Source organism: Hippoglossus hippoglossus, chromosome 4, assembly GCF_009819705.1.
Source record: "Hippoglossus hippoglossus isolate fHipHip1 chromosome 4, fHipHip1.pri, whole genome shotgun sequence".
NCBI classification, from domain to species: Eukaryota; Metazoa; Chordata; class Actinopteri; order Pleuronectiformes; family Pleuronectidae; genus Hippoglossus; species Hippoglossus hippoglossus.
In genome coordinates, this window is record NC_047154.1 from 13,463,700 (window position 1) to 13,482,510 (window position 18,811).

The 18,811-nt window shown below is 43.4% G+C and overlaps 1 protein-coding gene across 12 annotated transcripts in view; it reads left to right on the top strand.

The window, feature by feature from the left end:
• The window catches only part of elavl4 (ELAV like neuron-specific RNA binding protein 4), a 78,226-nt gene that overhangs the window by 36,737 nt on the left and 22,678 nt on the right, over positions 1-18,811 (top strand). For all 12 annotated transcript variants that reach the window (XM_034583557.1, XM_034583560.1, XM_034583561.1 and 9 more), the window contains 2 exons: positions 10,850-10,953; positions 15,166-15,319. In XM_034583557.1, the coding sequence (XP_034439448.1) occupies positions 10,850-10,953; positions 15,166-15,319 (258 nt within the window). The remainder of the gene's footprint in view (positions 1-10,849; positions 10,954-15,165; positions 15,320-18,811) is intronic.

Genomic DNA, 18,811 nt, shown 5'->3' on the forward strand with positions numbered 1-18,811 from the left:
CGACTTGCCAAGCAGCCGCGAGAAACCGGCGGATATTTGGGGAGACTTTAAAAAAAAAGAAGCAGAATCGGTGTAAACCTGCTCAGGCCATAAACAGGGACTGTTTGTTCGCTCACTTCTAAAAGCCACTTAGGGTAGCTCTCTGCATAGCACTACAAGGTCTCTCTAATGACTTAGCATCAGCGCAAAAATAGTTATAAATACATCCTGCCCTCCCTCCATCTCCCCCCTCTTGGTGAATACCTGTCTCACTCTCCCATGGGTGCAGTTTCCTCGTGCCGACTTTTAGGGCGAACAAAGCACAGATCTCTTCCTCTCCGGCAGGAAACGCCAAGAGGCTTCATACTGTCTAACAGTCATCCAAATCATTACCAGACTAAGCCAGTTTTCTTTTTTTTTTTGGGGGGGGGGGGAGAAAGAGAGAGCATTAAAAGAGAAGGATGGTGGGAAGAGAATAGAGAACGCATTATTTCGAGGCTGATACATAAACCTGTACCCTTTTCTTGTCTGTCACAAATATCTGCACAGCGATGTAAGAACAATCAATTGTCAGGATGTCTGAGTAAGTCGAGATCGAGAGAGAGAGGAAAGATATTTTTTTACCATCTTGAGATTTCAGAACGGAGCCTTTGAACATGTCTGGAGGATAGTTAGTGTTCTGTAGCTACAATTTATTCATATTGATGGGAACAATAAGGCCCCGCTGCCTTTGTGTCTTCATATTCTATTATGCAGCGAGAGGAGCACAGGAAGTATTGAACAAAGTTTAAGAATAGAAGTAAATTTGGAGAATATCTACACAAAATACACTTGGAAAATAGTTTCAATATTTCATCATTACAAGGATGAAGTATTACGCTCATCACTGATTCGTGCCAAAAGGGTTATTTTTCTTATGTTTTATGGCGCTTTTGTTTTAGCCTTTTTATTTCAAACAGTCAAATTCATTAATCTTCAGCAAAGCTTTCATCACCATGTTTGTTTGTGTTTGACGATCTGTTTCCCATCAGTGTTGGCGTCTTGGCGAAGGTGCATTCGCTGACAAGGTGTGAGCACACAAGCTTTTTTTCCAAGTTAGCAGAGACGGACAGGTCCTCGCCGTCCTCTCTGCTTCCTGTGTACTTGCTCCTGTCAGCTCCAGTGACGCCAGCATGGCATGAGGCTCGGGCGGGTGCGGGCAGGCGTAGATGCTCCTGCTCCGTCTGTCACCCTGCCTGACTTCAGCTGGTACTAAAGCTACCTCTGGGTGTCTTTCTCGCTCCCCACACGTCTGCCTGCTTGCCTTACCTTCCTGCCTGTTTGCACAACCACTTCTGCCTGGTGCTCTCATAACACGCCAGGGACACGCAGGTTAATCTTTTATTTAAGGCTAGCTCACACGCACCTTGCTGCAGCCCACATACACTTGCACCTAAGCTCCAGACCTCCACCTGTGAGTTTCCTGCTTCCTAAAGACAAGATATACTCTAAGCATTAAGGCAGAATTAAGAGTAAGTACACTGTAGGAGCTTTTTACATGTGTGCGTCTGCATTCCAGGCACAGACAGCACAACATTTACCAGTGCTTACCTCAGCGGCGTAATGTCTTTGAGAGACGGTGCACTATTGACAGTTACAGTTACAGTGCTTTATGTTGATGGCTTTTCTTTCTGTTAAAAGGAAGCAAAACACCTCTTAAAGCTGAAAACTGCCTGTCTGAGAGCCCAGATCCTGAGCAGCACTGAGAGCTGCTACTCCTCACTGAGATGTTAGTGAAAACACACAAACCACGGTGGAGAATGAATGTGGACCTTACGATATACGGAATCAGCTGCTCACTAACAGCTACACACAACCCCATACACGAAGGCGTATGCACACACACGCAGAAATGGAATTGACTGATCCTTGTTAGTAAGTCATTTTTCGGGATTATTTTTCTGCGTCAGCTGCATTTCTGCTGGGGAAATGAATGCATTTGTTTCCATAATGACATGCAGGAGGAGAAAATAGTGCTTTTCATGCTGCAACAAGAAGTGACTACATTGGGGAGGGAAGTGGTTATAGTTTGGGAGGAGGGAATTAGTAGATAGGTTTTCTTTTCCATTTAGCATGCATGCAAAATAAGTATAAGCATAATATAATATAAGCATTTTATTAGCTAAGGCGCCAATCAGATAATAATTGTTTTATTGTATTGTAATAAACTTTTGAAAACAATGGATCAGCGCGATCACAGTAGCAAGCGCAATGCATGGTTTGTTCTATAATAATATCATAAAATTGATATTAACCTTAATTGACCTGAACAGATCTTCTTTCATTAGTATTGCCAACAAGCTCAAAATAGTCAATGTAATTACCTACATTTTTTTATTTTATAACATCAGATCTGTTCAAAAAATATTATACTTATTTTTATTCATCAAATGTCCATTGACATACACCCTCAAGGTTATATAGACAAACCAGTTACAGTTGCCAAAATCTCTCTAGCCTTAATCTCTGGGGATAAACAAGATATTTTACTTGCTTGTTGAGTATAAACAGTTCCACATGTTTATGAGCTGCTACGTGCCCGTGTTACTTTTTCATCAGGTAGTCACAACATTTGCCGACTGTCAAACTCTACTCGCCTCTTAATAGTGGTAACAGCATCATTTTTTTCTCGTGTATGCGGATAAAAATTTTTTCACCTCTGTATCAAAGCCTGTAAAGAATTCATCCTTAAGCAGACTGACTGGAGCCTTTTGTGCATGCCACTCTAGTCACCTTCCATGTGTTGGCTTTATACATGGAATCAGGGGAGCTGATGCTAATCATAGTGACAATGTAGCAAGCCAAGCAGATGTTGGCCATGAAAAATAGATGGACTGTGATGTCAGCTGTGGAGCGGTTCAAGCTGGAGCACCTCTGACAGACAGCAGCTTCGGTGCCATGTGAAAAGCTCGCTGTGAACCCGCCTCTTACATAAGGACGGGTCGGTCTGAGACACAAACTGTAGGTGCAAAAAAACATCTCAGGTTTGCTGGATTTAGCTGCTCCGCATGCACTTCCCTGTGGTTAGGCCAACACACTTCCATTAGTTTCACTGTCGTTCCATTTTGGTTATGGAACATCAAGTGCACCCACAAGTATTGCCAACATAAAATATGCATCTAACCCTGATCTGCAAGGACAGATGAGCGGAGCTTAGCTCCCAAACAAGGTCTGTCAGTCGAAAGAGGAGCAGATCAAATATTCACCATATAAACCGCAGTTTACCCACATCTCTCTGTTGCTTCAAAAATATACATTGACGACACGCACATGAGCAAAGCTGATTCTCTTTGAACTTCAGACTGCAAGCCAAGCAGATTTTCACATCATTACCAGAGTGATGGGAACAAAACTGAGACTAATTTTCTTCCTCCACGACAACAGCTTAACAACATAAAAACAATGTTGTTCTGTGTTGTGACAAACAATTCCCTCGTTTTTTTTAAATGTTAGTGGAATCATGCTGAGCGAGGCCTGGTGCAGTGTGTGTCTCACACAGGCTGCGTTTATCGAAACCTGACATGGGCGGAAAGTTGAAGATAGTGTGAACAAAGCTGACAGGGAAAGAGATGAAGCCAGGTATTACGAGAGCTCCCTGCCTCAGAAGTGCAGACCCAAGCAGACAGATACACATTAAAGTTTCAGAGTCCCAGGTCCCAATAAGGTCCTGTCTCTATTCTCATAACACCCCCACCCACTTCTCCTCCTTCAATCTCCTCCCAGTCCCTCTGCTCAGGACCCAGAATTGGACATCCTAAGAGCACTGCTCCTCCCATGACCCTCACTTCAGACTTGCGTCTGTCCACTCTCATTCCTCTCCGTGTGCCCTTTTCATAGGATACAGAGGTTGCAAGTGTCCCCCTGTGCCGGCCTCAGAACCAGAGGCGGAACGGGCCTCGGGGCTGGCTCCTCACCCTGCAACCTTCAACTCTGAGTGCACTGTAAATGGGCAGGAGATAGCCAGAAGGTCCCTTTGACTCTGGCGTGTGTGCTGCGGGGCTGGGGGTGGATGGCTGAGGTCTTGCTGGCCTGGTCACTCTCTGTTGCTCTCACAGGGAGACCGAGCAGGTGCAGCGAATCCTGATGTGACAGTCAAGTCTTGAAGGGGCTTCTCTGTCTGTCAGCTTGCCTTGTTTTTCTCAGCTGCATAGCCGAGCAGCCCACACACTGCAGGCTGCAGTCCGTTGGCCTCGAGGCTCAGGGAGTCACCACGAAGGGGCGGTTTACATGTGTGTGAGTCTGTGTGTGTGTGTGTGTCTGCTTGTCCCTGAGCTTGTACGTGGGCAGGTGTGTACCTATATGTGTGTGTTGGTGGAAGCAGCCTTGGGAACTGAGAGTGGGAGCCTCCTGACTGAAACAGTGGCTGCTACCTTGGCAACCCAGGAGTGAAATTGTGTTGAGTGAGTAGGAGAGGGATCTACAGTATATGCGTGTGCGGGGGACGTTGCTCTGTTTATGAATTTTGTTATTTAAACGGGCTCAACGCACACCATATGATTCACTCTCACACTTCTCATATTCGAGGCACTGTAGTCTTTTGATCCCTCGCCGTTCATCTTTTTTGCAAACTCACCCCTTACCTTAAAGGAGCTGACCCTCCTTTAAGGTAAGGAGTGTATTTTGACATGAAGCTGGTGACAGGGCACCTTTTCAAATGTTCGGGAGCCTCAAGTTGCTCGAGCAGCACGGGGGCAAAACGTCAGACGGCGAAGGATGGAGAGCAGCAGAGTGTGACGCATTTATTTTGACAAATTTCAGAAAAAACAATCTCTCCCCTCTGCCTCATTTTAACTGCTGCTAAATTTAAGACTGACTGAACGGATTTGCCTGTTTCTCGGGAGAGGAAGCCGGTCCTCTCAAGGTGTGTTAGCATCACCAAGTCATAACTCAGATGATCCCTGCGTTTTGCAACTCCCCCTTTCCCTCATCCCACGTCTGAGGCGCCCCTCCTCCCATGACTTCCACATGACAGCCAGACAGAGCCCACTGCTGACGGCGTGTGGGACTTTTGGAACAAGGACAAATGTTTAATAGATAGCCTTTAAAGGTCCCTTAGTCCTGTCACACAGATGTTATTTTTTATCAGATTCTTCATTTTGTCAGACTGTCTCAAATTCACACAAAGATTTTCCCATTTGTTGAGCAGCATTGACGACACCATGTTCTTTTATGGTAATTTATGAAACTACACAGGAACAGAAGACAAAGAAATTATTATATAAAAAAAAAAAAGGGAATTTGACAGCAGAATGCGTCTGCTCCAACTAAAACATTATTATATCTGTTTTGACAACATGGTGTCAGTAGTTCAAATTAACTTTTTGACTAATAGCTTACACACTTCTCAGAGCAGAGTGTTAAGAACAATAGATGGCAGCGGGGAACATAATAAAATAGAAGCTTCTTTCTGCCATGTGTTTCATTTGGTAGCTATCACTCCAGATCAAAGAGGCGACCGTGTGTTGAGCCTCGCCTGATGATAGCAGGAGACGGAGATGCTTTCATCTCTGCCGAACATGGCTCTTAGTCACATAATGCAACAAAAAGGCACAAAATAATGACGGGCACTATGCAACTGGAGTCTCTTACTATGTGTACCGTATTGTAAATGATTTGTGTAATTCACCGTGTGCCTCACGGTGTCGGATGTACAGTACATATGCACATAAATATGTTTATCTTGATTATATGCCTGTAGATTCAGTGTAGCCATGTGTGAAAGCATCTATTTTGCTTTTGTTTGTGCATATTGACGTGTGATTTGTGTGTGTCCAAGTCATTTTCTCATCTTGCACATCGGGCAACCTGCTGCTTGTCAGGACACAAATAATGGCATCGACATAACGCCTCACCAACAATAGCTGCTCACTAGAAATAGCAGTGATTTTAGCACTGAAGGACACAAACTATCTCCCGATACAAACAATGTAAGAAAGTACAAAGGGTCTGCTAAAAGAGTGGTGCTGGTCCAGATGAGCACCCCCCCCAATCATGATAAAGGACTGCATTGTAAAGGAACCTATACCTATACACTATTTAATTAATAATTTGTAAATTTACACATATTTTACCCATATTGTCTAATATCATTAGTAAAGCCTAGATCTAAATTTCCATACTTCACATGAAACCCATTTGGGGATGTTTTTAATTACAAGACCTCTGCAATCATTAAATATACATCATTTTTTATTTAAAGGTCTCTTTTCACTGCTGCGGAGCATTTTCTTGAGTCTTTACAACCGCTATAGAATTTGCAGTGACATTGTGAGCAGCCGACGAATCAAAGGCAAATGAATATCCAACCTCATTAAATGGCCATTATGAAGAGCAATGCATCATTTGGGTTCTCGCTTTTAATTGACAATTAAAATATATAAGTTAATGTATCCATTAAACAAATTGATCAGCACAAGGCTGATTTTTTCTGTTAGCTACAACCCCATTAGAGGCTATTTATCATGCATTTTTAATGTCCTCTCTATATTGCCTCAGACTCAGCACTTCCTCAAGTCATTTTACTTTCATATAAAATATCAGGAGGCAGCGTCTGTCTGTAAAATCCTCTCAGGCAAAGTGTTGTTTCAAGTGGTCGATTCCTGTTTACTCTGGAAGATCTCTGGAAAATTGAGACTGGACATTTACCAGAGTTTGCCTTTCACATATGAAAAACACAGCAAAAAAGGTCAGACATGTTTACAATGAGGAAAATGGAACAGAAGGCAGGAGGCAGGACATGATGTATAAATTCTGCTGCAGAAGTCGCATGTCAACACAACCACTGCGGTGTCAGCCCTTAACACCAAATGCTCCTGAATCTTGTCGTCTTTCCGTGTTGGCATCCTAGTCTCTTCTATGCGTATGACACCTCATTTTCATCCTGAGACATTTGTATTCTTTTATTTTTTTCCAGTTTGTCATTAGCGTATCTTCTCATATGGGCTCACTCGAACATGCCAACATTTTACTTGGGGGGGGGGGGGGGGGGGGGGGGGGGGGGGGGGGGGGGGGCTGGCAGAAAAGGTTTCAGAAGCTGTCTGGAGCAACTGACATGTTCAGCCCCTTAGGAAAATATCAGAAAAATCCAAAGTTGAGTTCATGTTTGAAAGAAGCAATACAGGATCAAAATCCCCTATGATCACGTTTGAAACAGCCTTTCTCCAGTAGTATTATTCAGCATGAGTGAAACAATGGGGGTAATATGACCCTGAAAATTACTTTCACACACTTGATCTTGACAGCTTTAGCAATATCAAGTTAGCTTTGTCTTCCCTTTATGGTTATGAATGCTGTCTGGTGTTTTAATCATGCGGAGCAGTCTGAGCTGGCCTTATCCTTGCATTCCACGCGAGGTTAAATAATGCTGAAGCCTTTGAAAGTGCATCTGAACTGTGCTTAACTGTGGTGTGCTGAGCCAGAACAGAGCAGGGCACTGTGATGCAGTGATCCAAATGCAGCCTGCATACAGTGTTGATCCTGCTGGGGAGTACTGAGGCGGACAGGGCAGGTGTTGTGACAGGCTGAAGCCAACCACACTGCCTGCTGTCTCTACATGCATACTGTATGTTACGGATGGAGAACTGCTTACAGTCGTCACTTGGCCTATATGTGACCGTGCATGCATGCATATGACAGTGTTGACATTTCCTAAATGGTTTAGAAGCCACAATCCCTCACACCTCCCGAACAATCACACGTTTACTGATCGGGCCACAAAACTCCTCTTTGTCTAGCCGCAAAGATGGAATTCACCCCTTGTGTTTGTTTGTGTGTGTGTGTACCTCTGTGATTGAGTGATTACATGTTTACTTCCATGTGTGTACATCTGCCAATGTTGTGCGTTGGCGTTGCGTCTCCCGCCCCTCCGCGCAGATTCCAAGCAGCCCGGCAGTCTGCCGGTGGCTCCCTGCTGTTAGCTGCTCCGTAGCAGGCTGGAAGTGGTGGGTGGAATTCCCTCCCGGAGCTTTCCTGAAGCTGCAGGCAGATGTCTCCCTCTTTCTCCCCATTTCTCCAACTGTCTCTCCTCAACTCCCCCACTCACCTGGGGAATGATGCCAGCCCACTTCCTCCTCTTGCTTCCAGCCCTGGAGGCCCTCAGCATCGCCAAAGAGGGAGTGAAGATGGGGAGTGGGGGCAGGCAGATATGCCAATACCAGCTTAAACTCCCTACACACACATACACAACCATCATTTACATATAGCAGCGACTGAATACCACATTCATGAAGGTTGTAATTACAGTACATATATTACATTTATTGCAAGCATGATATCTATTGCTGACTCACGTGTGCGTGCCCACACTCTTATGCTAACTTGAACGCACCCCACACGGATACTGAGGCCGCCCGCCCTTCGAGCAGGACCATCCAGGGCTGCCATTTTGGCCCCGGTTTAGCACCATGCATGTTAAGTGGCTTGGTACTATTAAGCACCAGCCAGCCAATTTTGATTGCACTGCACGAGTGCTTTTCGATGGCACACTTCACTTTCAGCCAACCTTATGGTGGCTGCTCTTGTCGCACCTCACATTTCTTGTCGAGGATGAGGGTGAGGGGGTGAGGGAGGCAATGGGAAAGTGCGAGGTGGGGGTGGGAGAGAAGGTGAACGCCTGAGAGGAGCATTAATGATAATTTAATATATCCAGCAGTGTTTCCCATTAAGTATCGAGTGTGGTGGCCCGACATATTCTAATTTGTCCGGCCACAGTTTCATAATGAACCAAGAGATCTCCAACTTGGTGTTTTGCTCTGTTGCTGAACTGTGTAGCTGTGTGCAGCGCTGTTTGCCGCTCGTGCTCCTGTCCATTATGTTTTTACCGTCAGACGTCATAGTTTCAGCTTTAGTTGTGGTGTGCAATTCAGTCGCTCAGAATCTCGTGCGTGACAGCAATGCTTGTGCACATACACCCCTGCTACAACCATAGATTGAATGAATCAGTAGGAAACGCTGCATCCATATATGATCAGTTACCATTGGAAGTTTTCTTATTTAACATATTTATTTGGATTAAATAGGGGTAATTTAGAATACTGTTTGAGGGCCATCTCCGTTTGTTGGCAAGCTAAAGATAAAAGCTTTTTACTTGTTTTACTTCAACTCATTCAGTTGATTATTTTTGCCACATTTCCTCTCTTCATTTTCCACGGTCTCATTTAATCAAGAGGAGAAGCTGCAGAAAAGATTTGTGAGTTATATTTTAACAGCCAAACTTAACACCTGATGTCAGCTGCGAGTCACAGCGGAAGGGGGAGAGGAGAAGAGAGGAGGGTTAGTTATAAATAGCCGAAGTCTCTCCAGAATGGCAGGTTTTTAATTAACAATAGAGAACGTCTGATAATCCACAGCTAATCCAGAGGAGAAGAGGAGAGAAGAAGAGAAAAATCATCAGCTGTTTGATGTTAGGACTACAAGTCCCTCCTGGCCCTTCAGCTCGCTGCTGAGCCGTGCGCTGTGATACCCATAGCCCAAATGTATTTATTTTGTGAAACAGTCATGCTCAATATTTTGTGATTCACTTTGTTTCTGACTAACTGCTGTCTGTTTCCATTAGCGTGAATATGTGCATGCCGCCGCGCCTCTTAAACCGACTGCGGTTCTTTGTGCTCGTGTGTGGCGTTAGTGGATAGGGCTCTGAAAACTAGCCGACTGACGGCCCTGATGGCTGGAGGCATCCGCTTTAAGTCCTACGCCTGCTGAAAGGCTTGATCTGTCGGGGAAACACTGGGAGATGTCAGGCGTGCTTCACACTCAAAGGGAGTGTGCTATCTAAGACACTTTGAGCTTAGAGGGAAATGGGGGTGGTATTTTTTTTCCTCTCTTTTTCCGCACAGCTGCAAAGACACTATCAAATATGTTGTTTGTACTTCCTCTGATATTTTATTTGCTGGGGCTTGTGGGGTTTATGACATTATATTTTAGGCATTCACTCGTTGACAGTTGTTCTATCTCGAGCAACATAAAATAAACACATCAGTAGAATTTACGTCCCTCAAGCTCCATGATCACCAATATAACAAGCAACCAGTATACAGTTGAGACACGTTCTCTACTCAGTATGAAGGGAAATATCAGGTCCAGATTTTAACTGCCAACATATTTACTATTATTCAACTCTAATTTTTCTGTGGTTTTGTCACTTACTGATCATTTTTTTAAGAGTAACCGAACAAAGTAAAGAAAATAGTCCCTGAAAGGACACATGTAGGATACAGTGATTCAGGATTGTGCCAAATGAGCCGGCTTCATATTACACTTCGTTGACTAAGGTCGCACCAAGACTCTTGGCGCTCAAAGCAGGAGTCACACTGATCTTGCCAGTGGTGATGAAGAGATTTAGTAAAGAGAAATATGTAGGATATCCAAGAGGCTGCATGTGTGCACAGACGGGACCACGGGCAGCAGATTCAGGAGGGACGAGGTACCAGGGATCAAACCCTGGTCAAATCACACATATTACTGATTAGTCTAAATGTAACTAAAGCTTTTGAACTTCCATAAACATGCGGTTAAATTTGAAATATTTATGCTCCCCTTCTAACAATGAGGCATCTCTCTGTCTCCCTTCAGATTTTGAGACTTTCTTGTTGGAACCAACTACCTGATAGTTTTAGGAAGGCCCCCTCAAAGATATTTTTAATCTCTTTTACTTAGTGTTGATTTTAAATTGATTTCTTTTAACTTTGTCCCTGTGTTGCTTTTAACGTCCCTGTACAGCACCTTGAATCTACCTCTGTGTATGACATGTGCTTCATGAATTAAACTGCCTTGACTTGTCTGAAGAAACAAAATAATCAAACTGAGCTAACATTCCCTCTTTCTGCCATTTCAGGACAGAGTCTGGGCTACGGCTTCGTCAACTACATTGATCCAAAGGATGCAGAGAAAGCCATCAACACGTTAAATGGACTCAGACTTCAGACCAAAACGATCAAGGTAACTGTCTCCATGTGCAAATATGAATACAACTCACCATAATAAGTTTGAACTAAAAGTGAGAAAATAATCACAAAGAAATCGTTAAATATATGTTAGATAATTGCTCATAAAGCCACAAAATATTTTGTAAAGTTGTGGAGGTTTTGGAAAACTTTAATCATAAGGTTTCCTCCTTCTTTCTCAAAGTCCTTACAGGAATAGATGCCGTGAGTGACTGAACTGGAGGGCGAGATGTGATTAATATGCATGAGCCTCGGAAATAAAAAGACCATCTAAATCAAAGAGACACGTTTTAAAGCGCATCACTACGGCTGATAATTAATTACTTTCTAAATGTCAAAATGTAAAGGTGAAATTATATAGATATCTCTGAGCAAAAGGCACGAAACACGTCAATCATTACATGTTTTTCAAAACTGTTGACGTGTCTGTTATTGCATTTTACAGCATGACTAATGGGCAGGCTTTGGTGATGGTTGTCACGGCGAGACAGATAAATCGCTGCCAACTCTGTACCGTCCCTCCTCCGAACACGATTTGAAGAGTGAAAATTAAACCTTACAAGCTATGGGTTTTTTTGTGGGGTTTTGCAGATGTTTTACACAAACATATCAATCACCTCACTGATCTTGTTTCTTCCTCCTCTGCTATCTTCCCCCTCTGCTCTGTGCCGGCTGATGTGTTGTTGCCTTTAAGCTGGGCAGTAATCTGTTGCTCCGTGGTAATCCTGGGATTCTCACTTTCTGTCATCTGATCTAATCTGATCTAATCTAATCTAATAGGCTGGGATTAGGCTGTATTTGTGAATGGGGAGACTCAGGGGAATCCCTCCATTCCCTCGACAGTGTGCGCTGTCTAGGGTGGCCTTGGTTCAGCTCAGCATCCTTTCTGTGGTCTACTTAATGAAGAGAAATATGTGTTACTATGTGTATTAGTAAGTATGTGTGTACTTTTCTGTTTGAGGTGGGAGCTGTAGAGGCATGAGGTGTTTATAATTGATGAATCAGTGTCTGTATTTGTATGCGTCATACATATTAACATATCCGAGTTGGTCATTTACAGTTACATCAAAGCATAGCTCTCACTGATCAAAGATTACCAGTGTTTGGTTTGTGTACAAGCATGTGGGTGTTTACACGTCAGCGCTACAGGAGCACTGCTCATCATTCATTACAATTCACAACTTCTGCTTCCAGCTTCTTATCAGTTTAGTATTTTTAATTTTTGCTTCACTGAAATAGTTTTTGGTTTCTTCACAAATTCATTCACTGTATGTTAAAAATAGAGCTAAATATGGAGCATTTTTACATTTTTAGTAAACCCAAATCTTTATTGAAGCTCTTGATATTTGGTTGTACTTCATTTTTTAGTTATATCATTATATTATGTTATATTTTTTTATATAGACTGACTGAGGTGTGAATCCCCAATGTCAGACGGGATTGGATGTAAAATATCAAGCCTCAATTACATATCGGTATCTTACATATTTACTGTATCAAAGATCCATATCGTCTAAATTGTTTAGGTTATCTCTGTCTTTTAGCAGTGATAAATATGGAAGATTAATTACTGAGTGAGTTTTTTAGAAGTTGAGGCATGTGAATGTTATTTCATGGCCAGGATATCCAAGACGTTTGCCAGTATTAAGAAGATTATAATTTTGTTTCCTGAACAATGCTCAGAGTTTATATATTTTTACTTTAAAGTATTTTTGTGAATATAAAAATTGGACTGTAGCAGTCTGATATTCATTCTCACACTCATGACACAGGAGGTTGCCTCAAGTTGTTCCTGAGATAAAGGCTTCCATGTCTTTGTAATGACAGCAGACAACTGCGCATCGCTGTCTGGCGCCATCGCTCCTTCACACTTCATCTCCTCGCTCCCCCTACCCTCCTTCACTGCTTTCCCTCTCTTCCACAACAGACTGACATACCCTACAGGTAACAAAGTAAATTAAAAGGCAGCACAGTAATTCTAAAATTAAGTTTGTCGCTGCTTCATGTCACACCCTTCCCACTCTCTGCCGCTACACTTGTGAGGAAACGCTTGGCCCAGAGATTCACATCCTCTCGGGCGATGTGTCTCTCAGTAGTGTCTTTGAGTTGGGTTTTTTCGCCGCTGTGTTTCCCTCCACCACGACACCTCAGATTTAGTCAGCGATGGCTGCGATGCCGCTTTCCTTCTGAGGTGTGAGGGGAAGCAGCATGCCAAAGGTGAGAGGAGCTCACAGTGACACACATGCACATAATCCACATTTATACAGTATGTGCTTGTGAACACTTTAATCTTCACACTTGCAGTTTTCCTAACTTTTCTGTACACACACACACACACACACACACACACACACACACACACACACACACACACACACACACACACACACACACACACACACACACACACACACACACACACACACACACACTACCGCTCACAGCTTGAGGAGGTGTTGATGGATTAGACATCTGGAGTTGGCTGACAAGGAGAGAAAATGAGGCAGAGCTGCAAAGAGGAAAAAAGGGGACGGGAAAAAAGAGGCAGAGTATGGAAGAGCGAGAAAGGTTTACTGAGGCGGCACGCAGAAAGGAAGGGAGGAAGGAAGTGAGTAAGGAAGGAGAGAAGAAGAAGGAGACGATCCAGGCAGCAAAAAAAGGAGGGAGATGTGGAGAGGAAGACATTGGAGCTCAGCCGAGAGGCCAAAGAGGAAGATGGGTGAAAGAAAAGTGAGACATGCGGAAAGCCAGCTGTCCCTGATCCCGCTCTCCCACCGCAGGATTTCCATGCTGTTGCTGCAGGATACGACTGCAGATCCAACATATTTGCCTGACTTTAACCTTATTTGATGACTTCTGTCTCCACATGTCAGAGGTAATGAAAGCACTGCGAGGGAAAGCTGCTCCAGTCAGCAGCAGTCGTAATGGGATTTACACAACTTTGCGCTGGAGTGAAACCGGGTCTGCACATGGAGATGTTGGGAAAGACGTTTGTCAAGTGAAGGTTCACGGGTAGAGAGCTGCTGCTGGAAGCTGCACTGCAACAGTATGACTAGTTATTCAGTTCCCATTAAACATAACATTTACACACAGTATATTCCAGGTAGAAGAATATGAATGGCTGCAAAGTAGCATTAAAAGCTGTGTGTGTTTGTTTGATGATGGACACGAGTGCAGTGTCTATTTGGAATGGGCTACACAAGCTTGACCTGTGATGATGCTGCTTGCAGCTTCCATTCTGAAACTGTAAAAATGACCTGCAGTATTTGAGCCGCAAAAAAAAGACACGTGGTTATTCGAATTTCTCTGAAGCCCGACTCAGGAAGCAGAACCGAACTCGAGGATCAGTTGTCATCAGCAAATTATCAACAAAATGATTACATAGATGTACTTGTCTGTCTGTGACATGTGTGGAAATGAGTCGGAGGAGGAACTGAGTGAAATTCAGTTGGGTTAGTGGTAACATGAGGTCTTTTCATCCCTCCTGTTGTTGCAAGGGCAAGAATATAATGGATTTTGTGTGTGTGTACTTTTCAGCTGAATTGCTTAAGTGTTACAAACAATTTACTCCAATAGCTAATTTGTAGAGTTCACGTTTTAAGTTTTACAAATATTCTAAACTGGCTAAATGAACTCTCTTCAGAGTTCGCAAGGCTAAACGATGCTTGGTGGAAAGCTTAAAAGATATTTTTGGTTACTTAGTATTGGGCTAATTGCTAATTCATTTTATGTACTGAATCCACAACACATTAACTCTCGCCTTTGTAATTCATTCATGCTTTAACTCAGAGCAGTGCTTGAAATCAAGAGACACAATGAAGAGGCTTTTTGGACAAAGGCCTATAATCCTGTTCCCCTGGCCACTTGAGCTGCCCTTTCAAAAATAAAACACCTGTGGTTTCGACTCAAGGGAACAAAGTTTCCTCTGCCTCGACTTAAGCATTATCTCTCCAGTGTTCTACGCAGCTAAATCTGTTCCTGACAACGATAATCCCCAAGGCAAGGTGTGCTAAGAAAATAGTCACATTTTCCTCCTGGTGAATCCAACGACACACACCCTTGCCTCATCCAACGCACATACATGCACAAAATCCCTGACCCTCTCACACTGTAACCTTGTTCAGATTTGAACCCCCTGGGATTTCATTGACTAATAAAGTCTTGATTTATTCATACGAGCCCTAACACTCTGTTTCATTCTCCACAGGTTTCATATGCGCGACCCAGCTCAGCCTCCATCCGTGATGCCAACCTGTATGTGAGCGGCCTGCCCAAGACAATGACCCAGAAGGAGCTGGAGCAGCTCTTCTCCCAGTACGGACGCATCATCACCTCCCGCATCCTCGTCGACCAGGTCACAGGTATCCATGGGGCAGCACCTCCTCTCTTTTTACACTGTGACACGGACACTCATGATCAGGCCGACGGTGAAGGCACAAAAAAGCATGCACGCACACACACACGTACACACACAGAGTACGTATATACTTATGATATGTCAAATGTCTGTCATTTGTGTAATCATGTGAGAATTAGATCTATGAACACACAAGTAATATGTGCCATATATAGAACCAACTGCTTTTCTGAAGAAAAAAAATATATAACCATTTAACCAAAGTATTTCTAGAATCCGTAAATAATCTCAAGTCCAACAAAATGTTACCCACTGCTCAAGTTGCAACCCACTTCAGTCAAACAAAAATGGCCGTCGAGTGCGTCATATTCCTGCGTACTTGTCTTTGCTAAAACTGTAAACCTGGAAACTCTGGGGTAACAGTGAAGTAGGACTCCATTTTACTGCAGCATCACATCTATGTCTTATTCACACTATATGTGTTGATCCTGTGGAGTGTTAGAGGACACCTTCCATTTATTCACCTTTTCACTACAGTTGATCGCTATTGTACAGACTCTGGCAGCACTCGTACCCAGGATATTGTGGCTTCATTTCTGGATAGTGGGAGGAAGTGGACATGTGTCGTCCATCTTTACATACAGTCTATGATCAGAGTATGTTCTTATTAATATCATAATTGAATTTGGCCCAGCCCCACCATCCGCACCAAGCGTCTTTTTAAGTGAGTGAACTCAGCAGACGATTGTTCTGGACCACGGCCCCAGCTGAGGCCTCCATGGTAAAAAGGATGATTATATTAGAGGCACAAGCTGCGTAATATACACGCTCTCTTACACATTCCACTACATCAGAAACACAGGAATGAATCACATCAGTGCATTGTGTTGCAGGAGAACCCCTCCAGCATGTCTCTTAGATCCATTTCAGGGGTTGTGTGTGTGCCTACAGGCTGCAACCTGCTCCAGTGTTATGTGCAATGTGTACTGATGAAGCAGAAAGGGAGCAGCATGCTGTAAGCCACACTAATTTGCCTAAGCAGAATAAATCACTGCTGGCAGTGAAGTGCATGCCTGTCTGTATACACACTGAGCAGAGGAGAGGAGAGGGTGAGAAGAGAGGGGAAAGGGAAACAAAGGAGAGGAGAAAAGGAGACAGGGGGGGAGGGAGTGCACACGAGGAGGCAGAGAGGTTGGAGGGGAAAGAGGGTGGAGATGAGCAGAGACGTGAGGATGAGAGGCAATGAGCAGAGGGAGGAGGTGAAGGGAGAGGGGCAGCAGGAGGGAAATGTAGAAAAAAACAAAAAACAATGGGGCCATTTCCATCCTCATCAAACACACATTTGGATGAAGTGAGCACCTCTCCTCTCCTGCCTGCCTGTTTTAACAGCTCCTGTCTATCTCTGCAAACTAACAGAGAGGTCACACCACCACGCTGGCTGCTTACACCCAGGGGACTCCCGATACGAAACAAGACAGCCACACGCACAACATAGATTTTTCAGCTCCACAGCTCAGGCCACACACACGCGGAAAAGTACAAATCTCAACACAGGCGGGGGGTCACGGGAAGGCAAAGGTTTTGATGCATTCAGTATAGGTGGCGTCCACGAGAGGCTGAATAATTTATGGCGTTCATTCTTGGCTGGCGCGAGGTCACTTTTCAAGTGGAGTGTTCTCGTGAGCATGTAAAGAGCTGCAGCCGTTCACTTCCACCGCTGAGAATAATATAAACACCCACATGAAAGGAAAATGCTCAATTAAGAAAATGAATGGAGTTTATTCAAATCCTCCTTCTTTTCACATCCTTTAATTTAAAGTCGCCAAAGGTTTAATATTCACACATTTCTCCCTAATTAACGGTTATCCGTCTTTACAAACATTTAATTGATCACATTTGGCGCACCAATTAAAATTAACACCTTTTAGTACATGTGTTAATTTGGTCAATTTTAGAAATACCACATTTCTTTGTTCTTTTTTGGTCTGAGGTTAAAAAGTGACTTCAATTAAATTAAAAACTAAATGTATCTTCTTTCCAACATTTTCTTCTATTAGCTTTTAGAAAATATTCTGTTGGCCGCCTGTTAGATTTCCCAGAAGGTTAACAGACGTTAACATCACTTGGCTCCAAGAGAATATCAATACTAAAGGAAGGTAGAAAAATAAAAGATCACCTCCGCCTAGTAGTTTATGTTTTCATAGGCGTTTATTAGCAGGATTACGCAAAAACTACTCAAGCAAGACAGGTGGGTCATGACCCAAGAAAGAACCCATCAATCCCGGAGTGGACCTGGATCATGGACATTTTATTTTAACTTTCTTAAACGTGGTTAGATAAGCCATCGGTGGTAGTATGCACTCTCTGAATCCCCATCTAGTTTGATTTCTGACATGAATACCACCATTTACATGCCTCTTTTTTTTTAACTGTGATTCATTTAAAGGTGGATATACCCTGGCAGTCAAACAATTCTGGCTCGCAGTGTAAAAAGGTTTATTGGTCATCACACACTTGAGTCCATAGAGCAGAGGTGTTTTCACACTTTGCGCCTCGACTACACTAATCGTTATCCTATTTACCCACCTGCCTCAAAACTGAAATACACAAAGATTCACACCGACGCTGAATGCTCACACAAAGACACAAAGATAATGTGAGCGGGAGAGAAACGTTCTGCGAGGTGTCTCCGGAGGGTGAAGGATCAGCAGGAGAAAAGTTAATGATTAATTAGATGTTAGAGTTGCTGGTGATTAAAAACTGGAGGACTTTAGAAGAGCCCTGAGAGTAGTGTGCTGGCATCACTGACTCATCTCTTTCTACTCAGTTACTGCGCACACACACACACACAAGACAATACACGCATGTGCCAAACACACACACACACACACACACACACACAAAAACTCGCTGCTATTAAGAGAGAAACGGGCTGCAAATTAAAACTCCCCCATGACTGCCAAAAATTTAAGTACAGAAGAAGAAAGGAGAGACAGGAAGGCGAGAAAAAGAGGCACACACCGATTTTTGGTCTGCGTCAAACTCGATCCTGATGATTCAATAAGTGATGTACACTTCTGGGATTCAGAGTCATCGGATGTCCTCATGATAATGTTGTTCCAGTCACTTCTAAGAACATGATCTCTTGAGTAGAAACTACAGCTATATTAACAGTTTTTATTTCACTGATTAACTTTAATGTTTCCTGACTTCCTGACTTGAAGGACACTTGTGGTTGATGTGACATTATTATCTTGTGGTCCCTTATTGCAGGTCAGCGGTGACTCAGTATCCCCACATTCAGTGAGTCAGTGCCTGAAATCCAATTTCCTTAGTGATCCAGTCTTTCTATTGAACAAGACACTGATTTGAAACACACCCTTACATTGTCTACAGCTTATATTAGGTCTGTAGCTTTTTCCAAAAGTCATGGCTTTGTTGAGGCTGACCACTTGACATCGCTCCACTCGTCTGTAGTGCCTCCGCCACCTCTGCT